The following is a 9697-nucleotide window of genomic DNA, read 5'->3' on the forward strand; positions in this document are numbered from 1 at the left end:
TCAAAAAGGCAGTCTGAAACATAAGTTTCTTCGGACTTAAGCAACAAAGGACTTTAGTTCCTCGTCTTGCTCCAAATAAGGTATGTCTTTCTGATTCAAATGCACCCATGCTTCAATCCCGTCACCTTCTTTGTTGTCCATTAACACTGTAACATTCACGCCTGGCATTGTCTCAATGCTTGTCCAAAGGGGTTTTCCCCAACCAAAATCAACTTCATAGAATCTGCACTTGGTCCAATCACTGAAAAGCAGAACACTCATCTCATCGCTGACAAGTATATCGATCAGATTCATTATAGGATCAACGAGGATGTTGTGTCCCTCGTCACCCTGATCACCCAATATCCGAGCACAATCTGCGCTGGTCCTGTGAATGGTGTCACCTAGTTTGTCAACCAAGTCCTGGAATCCCAAATCGTTTATGTCACTTGCAGCCTCGCATTTGAACGCTGCCTGTGTCACCAGATTTCCACAAGAATGCTTAGCTAGAGGTGGGATTGTTCTCTCCCTAATGTTAACTGCTTGAGTAATGACGCAACCTCTCCACTCATCCTTTCTGGCTCGATCCATGCCAATGAGAACTTTGGCTATAAGGGCACACACGACGCGCACTCTTGAACCTCCTCCACTCCTCGTTTTTTCTTTTAGACTCGCTATTGCCTCCTTCTTAAATACAATCCTCTTGGCAACGATATTGGGATCCCTGGTTCTTGGTACATCAATGAATAAACCAACGTCCATCTTCTTGGACGGAAATAATATGGGAGAATAAAAACTCGGGCTAATTATGAACTTTTCCTCTGTAGAATATTTGTTGGCCATTCCCCAGGCGGCAACCAATGTTGCCATTGACTCTGCATCAGCAATTCTGTGCGACATGCTCACGCCAATTGCCAACCCACCACAAGTAAACGTCGTGAGCTGAATGGATAGCAATGGATCTGTGATGTCGTCTACTGCACAGGGATCACGTGGAAGGAGATCACTTAGCTGCTCCGGTTTCACCTGTGCGATGAAGTCCAGAAGATGGACGTCATCCACAACTTGTGCTTCCACAAATTCAGCGCCCCTGGTCACTACAATCAACCAAGTGATCGTTCTTGATGTATCTTCCAGCAAACGGGTAGAACTGGGATAGGATTTTTGCCAATGATTCTTCCAAGCACGAGTTTCGTTTGGATTTTTCGGTATCATCATGGGAGCATGTATAGAAGAGAATGATAGGAACATTCATTGGTGGGCTAAGCTCATCTGTTAACGATAAGTTGTACTTGTTGAGGTTTTCGGGTGTTGGGGTCGAAGGCTTTATCAATTTCCGGCCAACTACTTCTACCTTCATGCTTACGCTCAACAAAACACAACTGCCTACGATTCAAAACTGTTTTAACTCACTTTACCAAAACAGATTTGGAGTTTCCACTAAGCGTGCCCACGCTTAGTCGCACTTCGTAGGCTGTTATTTCACTTTATTTACCTTCATTTATTTTTTTTTTATTATTATTATTTATATTTATATTTATAAAAAATTAAAAATTCAAAAAAATCAAAATGAAGAAAGAAATCAGTCAAAATCTTTCCACTTCTATTCATATATTTTACCATGATTTTCTCTAACTTCATCTTTATCTTCATTAACTCTCTCTCTCACTTTCTCTCGCAGCAATTTCACCTACCAACAAGATCTCTCTCCCTCTCAATTCATATGAAGTTGCCGCCACCATCTGCCACCAGCCCAACCATGCCATGACTCTTCGTGGCATGCACTCAGGGACGCTTCCTTAAACTCTCTCTCATTTTAATTTTTAATCCTTAAGTTGCATGTCAATGTCCACATTGAGGACAATGCGAATTTTAAGTGTGGGGTGTGGTTCTTGAGCTTATACATGATAATTTTTGTGGTTCTTGAGCTTATACATGATAATTTTTGTTGATGTGATTGGTGGTAGATGAATTTTCTTTGTGCCTAGCGAAAATTTTTGCTTTTTCTTTTTCAAGTTGACTTGAAAAGAGAAACTTTTTGGCAAAATTTTGATGGAAAAACTTTGGCATGATAAAACCCTTTCAATTTTAGACGACTCTTGGCTTGATAGTGCTATGTGCAAAAACTTTGGCATGATAAAACCCTTTCAATTTTAGACGACTCTTGGCTTGATAGTGCTATGTGCAAAAAGAATGCATGTTTTATGTTTGAGGATAGTTCATAAGTTGAAAACTTGTCTTCACCAAAATGACTTGAGTTAAAATCTTCTAATGTAGGATTAGTGGACTAAAACATAGCTCGTGAGATTTTGAGCTTGATATGTCCATAAAAAATCTTCATTCTTTCTTGAGAGAATAATAGCACTTCTATGGCTTTGTCTTCCTAGAACTTGCCTTGAACCACATTGAGGCCACACAAATGTGCATTTATTTGGATATGATAAAGGCACTAGAAATCACTTTCAGCCTTCTTTAACCACCCAACACATTTTAACTTTAGAGAACCCCTTTGAGCTTTTCGACCTATTTTGTTGAATAACCCGTCATATGCGAACCTATCCCGTTGTTTTTTTAAACTTTAATTTTGATCCCTCTAAGAACTATTAGAGCATCAAGGGAAATGGGTTTATGTTCAAAAGAACAAATTCTCAAAATGGGAGATTTTCAAAACCTTTGTGATTTACATGCTTAAAAGATGTACCTCAAAATGAGTGTGGGGGTCCCAAAATTATGTTCTTCTTTACTTTGTGGAAATCGACATCAATTTTCTTGGTCTATGCCTATCACAAAATATGGAGAGGAGAAAAAGAAAACAAAAAAAAAAAGAAAAAAGAAGAGAAGAAAAAAAAATATATGAACTCTCCAAAAGGAATAAGAAAGGCATAGTTCAAGAACTGTCGAAAGATCTTGAAGGGAGATGAGTAAACTTTGAAATCTTCGAATTATTGTTCACTCAAATTTTTTGGTGCTCTAATTAGTTTCTTGGAATTTAACCTCATTATCCTTTTATCCTACCCCAAACCAAAGCCCCATTACAACCAAAATTAAAGACCTCTTGATCCATATATGTGCATATTTCAAAAGTGGTGGAGTTGTGGTGTATAGGCAAGCCTATGGTGAAGCATTGTCATAGCAAGTGTCGAGAGATACACTTGAGCCATACATACACTTGAGAGAATGGAAAGTGGAGAGAAAATAGTCCACTAGTTTTATGCGATTGATTTTGATAATGGTCATCACGTGAAAACTTGTTTGATACATGTTGAATTATCTCCTTCATAAAGTATGTCATTTACTTTGCACATGATTACAAACTGCCTTGAGTAGTTTAAAATTTGGAGGGATTTTTTAATGCATCTTGATTTTGCTTGAGGACAAGCAAATGGCTAAGTGTGGGGGTATTTGATAACTCTGCAATTATCATGATTTTATAGTGATTTAATCTTTCTTTTTAAGCCAAAATATTCCTAATTATGTGATTTTATTGCATATTCAACAAAAAAGGAAGATATGAAGCAAAGATGGCAAAATCAAGCTAAAATCAAAATTAAAGTCATCAAAAAGGAGAAAAAGAAGATTACAAGGAAATCTCTGCAGAATTGACTAAGCGTGCCCACACTTAGTGGAGTGATCAACTCGGGATAAGGATAAGCACGAGAAATTTCCGTGAAAGATAAAGGAATCAAGTGTTTAGATTCAGAAAGGTCTCTTTGAAGCTTATCTCTTGTAATTTATTTATCTTTTTAGAGTTTATCACGTATCTATCTCCCCCCTACGTTTAGATTCGTAGGAGACTTTTATTATAAATAGGGTGGATCTCTTCATTTGAAGGGGATTCGGTTATTGTTTAGAACTCCATAGAATTCTTGTTCATCTTTTCTCTTCTATTTTTATTTTACAGCCGAATTAATGGAATTCCACTTTTTAGTGTGTTCTTCCATTAATATGTCCGGCTAAATTCCTTATTTTCTGGTTAAGGTATGGTGATTGCTTGATTCCCATTATGTTGTGAGATCTAATCTGTGTTCTACACTTGTCAAACAAATATTCATGTACTCTGGGCTTTAATTACAAACGTCTGATTTGTGAATGATTCGGCCGGTTGTTCATTACCAAGAAAGTTTGCTTAGCTAATTGGACTTTATAAATCCGTGTAATTGTTTATTTAGTTTAATACTTAGTGGCAACGTAGCATAATTAGTTATGTCACAGTATTTAATTATGTTATGGGGAATGCATGATCTATTTGTAACGAATTGTCCTCGTAGGAGTTTGTTGATTAGAATCAGGCCCTTCTAATTCTTAATGCTGTTAATAGATTAAATCTTGTGGACGTTCCCAAGGTTGTCTATTAATTAGAGATCTAGCCAACGGTCGTACCTTGGCTAACGAAAAGGTAAGGAAAGGTGAGGTTGTTAGGTCGTACCAACGACCATAACTGATTTATTTGTCCATACATGTGTTATTCTTGCATCAATGATCAACTCACAAGAATCAAGCATAATTCCAGCCTTAACCGGGAAATCTCTCTCTCATATCTCTATCAGGTATTTTTAATTATTTAGTTTTTGATCACTTCTTTTTATCAACAACCTTCCCCATTATTTTCCATTTTTCTAAAAGAAATTAACTTAAAACCAATCCCTGTGGATCGACCCTACTCCCACTTTCACAAGTGTAATAGGAATTATTTTTGGTGACTTCGACACTCATCAATTAATTAATCCAACAATCTCCCACATTGGCTATATGTACAAATTTTATAATCATGTATTATTTTAAGCTCAATTTTGTTGGTATTCCTTAATGTATCTATAAATCAATCCGGCCTATCAATCATATCAAAAGAGGACTAAAACGGCCTTTGTTACATTTATCGTAACTCAACGCATGAATGGTCACAACATTGATACAACTGAATGACATGGATCAAGATGTAAATGCGTAGCATGAAAATTTCATGTAATGTGATCTGTAACATGTATATTTCCAATTGGTCCTCCTTAAACATTAGTAAGATCAAACCATAATAAAATTAGAATACAATAAAACTGTAAGGCTCATTTATGCAGAAAATGGCCTTTAATAACCACAAACTGAATGACTAAAAATGTCTTTAACATGAGCATTTAAAAATTACAAACACCCACATAAACTGTACAACCTGAAGAACTTAAACCTCTTGAAGTGATAGACACCCATACGAGCAGTGTGGTCATGAAATATTCTTGGGTGCAATCCTTTAGGGAGCGGATTCGTAATCATGGAGTTTGTCCCTATATGGTCTATGGACAGTTTTCCACTCTGTACTCTTTCTTTCTTGCTTTTATTCTTGTGTTTTGAAGTTGAGATGAGGTAAACACTTTCTGTCTTGTCTTTGTTTTAATCTTTCCTCTTCTTGAAAATAGTGTGATATGAGCTAATTTAGAGACAAAGTCTCTCTCTGACAATTGTAGATCACTTTAAACTGACTAAACTGTGTTGGAAGAGATATCAAAACCAAATGCACTAACAAGTCCTCAGAGAGATCAAGTTTAGGAGCTCTCAATTTTGAAGCAAGATGAGACATTTCCATAATGTACCCCCTGATATTGCCTTTCCCAGTGTACCTTTTTGAAATTAGGTTTGTCAAGAGTGTACCAATTTCAGCTTTCTCATTCTTGATAAACCTCTTTTCAGTATCAGTGAGGAAATCTTTAGCTCTAGTTAATATATCAAACATTGTGCCTCTGAATGCTTTTGGAATTGTCTTCTTTATAATCATTACACACATACGGTTAGATTTCTCCCACCTTTCTTTCTCCCTCTTTTCTTTAGAGGTACTCTTATCTGAAAATGCAAGAGGGGAATCTTCCCTTAGTGCAAAGTCAAGATCCATCACCTCGAGAAATATCTCAAGGTTGTCGTTCCATGATTTGAAGTTTGAGCCATTTAGTATAGGGATGGAATTGATGTTGGTAGTAATATTAGCAGGAGCCATCGCTGAATCCATACAAGCTCACATAAGTCTTTAAACCAAAATATAAAATCACAATTAAAAAATTCAAAATAATGGTATGATAATTCTCAAGATATCGAGTATTCCATTAATATTCTATCTTTGGACAAAATATTGACTTGTAAGTGATATCTTATTGCAGTGATTAAACACTAATGATAATGACATGTTATAAAATCTTCCTTTGGGCCAATTTATTATTTACATGCAAAAGTCGAATAACTATTACGTGTCTACCACCATACATGTACATAAATCTAGTTAAATGTGGGCCTTCCTTTGGGCCGATCGACATTAACAAAATTTACATACACACTTTCTTTTATTTTTTAAAATGAATTAACGTCAACAAGAGAGGTTATTTTGGTGACATGTCGTTTTAATTAATTCACATTAAAAAATATATATATATATATATAACTATTCCATAATTTGAATTTAATAATTGCACCGCAAAAGCTGTTTCAAAAAAGATATATGGTCAACCATTGACTGCCAGACTAGGTCGACCCGACTGGATCAAGGTTTGACCCAGACCCAAATCTACGCAACCCGGTCTGTGATTGAAGAACCCACTGTGCGCCTGCGCCGCGATCGCATCCATCGCCACCACCGTTGCGCTGCTGGTCACAGCCTGCCGTCGCTTCGCCGATGATTTTTGTTTAATGAAGAAGGAGAATTCACATCTGTGATTTCACAGAAAGGGGGAAGAAAAAACCCTGCTTCCCCAATGATTCAACACCTACTTCTCCCGCTGCTGTTGCGTTGCCAGTCGCGGCCCACCATGCGCGATGAACGGCGTGCAAATAGTTTCTGCCCTACACACCTCCTTTTTTTTTTGAAAGGGTTCTCGGCAGCAGTGGGTTGTTGCGTCCACCATCACCGATGCGGATCTGACGACGTCACTCATATGTTGCGCGGCAATCTCCACGCCGCTGCTTAATCCAACTACAATCCAACAAAAAGAGAAACTAAATCTGAATCTAGATCTCAAATATGCATATATACATACATTATTACATATAAAGATTTCTTAAACCCTAAATTTCAAATATATACATATTGATTCCAAATGTATGATTCTAGATATGTATGTATATACATACTGATTTCATAATCCCTTAAAAAATAATTTTCTCAATGATTCAATAAGAGTGGCTCTGATACCAGTTGTTAGAATTTTAAATACTTCGTAGTGAAATAATAATTACTACCAATCCTAAAATTGATCATGCTAAATCAATAAGAAATACGATAACTGTAAATGCGGAAGCGTACCTGAACCCATAGCCATAGGAAACTAAATGGAATCGTGTCAACAACCTGCAGATCAACACATTTTCACAGAGTTTTCTTTAATTTCTTTTATTTCTGATTTATCTCTGATAATGAGATGTTAAAAGATATAATAAAATCACGTGTGATCTGAGGACCATGACATACATATAATAAAAGGAATTTCCATTTTTTCCTATCTCTAAAACTGAATTTAGCATTAGTGTTTACACATTAAAGGCCCCATATCCTATCTGATACATTAAGACCCAAATTACTGAAATATTATTGGATCACTTTATTGAAGCTAAATTTCAACCGTCCATAATACAAAATTATTTTGCATATGAACCCAAGGTTGGATTAAGAATCCAACAATTTATATTGTTGAGCAACTTGGACCTTACTTTTTGTATTTTGTGCTAGTCTCTGTCATTGATTCAAGAAGTAGCTCCCACACGTATAATATTTTATCCCCAATAGCCATCGATTGGGTCTGATGCCATTATTTGGCTCCCCTCCCAATCAATCAGCAGATCCAACCCTCAGTTCCAGCGCGCTTCCTATAGATGATCAAGTGCCAACTAACCTAGATTTGAATCATTCTATTTTTTTTGTAAATTATTCTTTTAAGCCGGTCCTTCATTGATTTGAATTACCAAATTCATCACATCTCTCGTTCAAACGTTGCAACAAAAATTTCGTCGCAGTTATTTTAGTCACAAAACCGTTGATACAAAATACCAAAAAACTAGTCACCGTTACCGACGACAACATCCATGGCAGACTCCTTTAATATTGTTTCAAACTTTTGTGATAATATATATAGCTACCTTCGCCTACTTCCTACTCAAAAAAAAAAAAAAAGAAAGAAAGAAAGAAAGAAAGAAATTGCGATGAACGTATAGCTGCAAATTCAGTTGCCTTTTGCTTGATGGTTTTGGTGAAACCGATGCTTATTCTTTTTTGTGCTTGCATAATCTAGTAATTTATGTAGACTCTATATAATATTTCGGACCTATCAATCTATTTTACTTTAGATTTTCATATCGCTTTCCTTTTTTAATTTGAAAACTTTTGGTGTTAATTAATAGTTTGTAGACAGTATAACGTATAAATCTATAAATTATTAAAATGCTCATAACCAATACAGAAAACAATTGTTTCTAGAGCCCTCTTATACGAAAAGTGTTGGAAAAATAATGGCCCATGACCAAATAAGGTAGGTTAAAAAATATACCCATCTGGAAGGCTCAAGGCCCAGCTACTTTGGCCCACTCACTTAATCCAAGCCCATAATCCACAACCATGAACCCAACCCGTCCGACCCGGTTGGTATTACTACTTAAATATATTTCACCCTAACCCTACTTCATTTTTACCGCCCACTTCCTTTCTTCCTCCTTAACAGCACCGTCCCCTCTCCTCTCTCTCTTCTTCATTTCGTGCAGTTTTCTCATGGATGTTGGAACTTCATCCATCGCCATTTTACCTTGGCATTTGCAACTAAAGCCACCTTAAATTAATTCAAGATATTGAATTAACAGGTGATAAGAATATTGATGATTATTCTTCTATTGTTTTGTTGAATGCAATCCCTGATGACTGCCATTAAATACGATAGAGATAATATTAGTGTTGACACTGTTATTAATGGCTTAAAAAGCAAAGAAAATAATCTAAAGACTAATAAACTGTATAAGGAACAAAATGAGGTAAATTTTGTTAAAGAAAAACCAAAATATAAAAATTCCTTTCATAAAAGACATAGAAAAGAAAGGAATAAAAATCATAGCAGTTTGAGTCTAGTGATAACGAAAAAGAAGCTAAGAAAAATATAAAGATAGGAGATTCTACAATTGTGTCAAAAAGGGTCACTTTATAAAAGATTGTAAAAGACCAAAAAAGTTTAAAAATAAAAAAGAAACAAACTTAGTGCTTGAAGAAGAAGAATTAATTGTTTATTGATTTTGTATCAATCTATAATTCTTCGCTTTATGATCACTTTGTGTAACTTTATGCTAAGTGTAATGTTTCTTCGTGAACATAGTAAGCCTTTGTGTCTTGAGCCTACGTGGCTAAGTGTCATTGAAAATGAGCCTATGGGAATGTTTAATATTAGTTCATTCATTGTCAAATCATGTCTTTTTTATATATATTTATGTATATGTGTATGTATATATATAAATTTAGGTGTTTCTAAATGGTAGCAAACATTGAGTATGTTTTCACTCGTCCCGAATATAATCGGAAAATGAAAAACAAACATATTTGACATATCTTATAAATTGAAATGAGATATTTTGCATGAGATACTCTTCTCGATAGTGATGTACCAAACCAACTACAACTATAAATATGACTCAAAATCATCATTGTTCTCACAAATTGAACAAGTGATAATATCATCGAGAAGGAAGATGGCACACGCCACGACTACTTTCC

General features: G+C 35.6%; 2 protein-coding genes across 2 annotated transcripts; both read right to left on the reverse strand.

Moving 5' to 3' along the window:
• Window positions 9-1369, reverse strand: LOC105172096 (pelargonidin 3-O-(6-caffeoylglucoside) 5-O-(6-O-malonylglucoside) 4'''-malonyltransferase-like). Its single transcript, XM_011093435.2, has one exon. It carries the CDS (start codon window positions 1228-1230, stop codon window positions 37-39), a length of 1194 nt encoding a protein of 397 aa, XP_011091737.1. The 5' UTR covers window positions 1231-1369; the 3' UTR covers window positions 9-36.
• On the reverse strand, window positions 5399-5959 carry LOC105172097. Its single transcript, XM_011093436.1, has one exon. The coding sequence runs from the start codon at window positions 5957-5959 to the stop codon at window positions 5399-5401; it is 561 nt and encodes a 186-aa protein (XP_011091738.1).

This window comes from Sesamum indicum, linkage group LG10, assembly GCF_000512975.1.
Source record: "Sesamum indicum cultivar Zhongzhi No. 13 linkage group LG10, S_indicum_v1.0, whole genome shotgun sequence".
Classification (NCBI taxonomy): Eukaryota; Viridiplantae; Streptophyta; class Magnoliopsida; order Lamiales; family Pedaliaceae; genus Sesamum; species Sesamum indicum.

Coding starts and splice junctions, on each gene's coding strand:
- LOC105172096 (XM_011093435.2), bottom strand. CDS start 1,230: ATGTTCCTATCATTCTCTTCTATACATGCTCCCATGATGATACCGAAA.
- LOC105172097 (XM_011093436.1), bottom strand. CDS start 5,959: ATGGCTCCTGCTAATATTACTACCAACATCAATTCCATCCCTATACTA.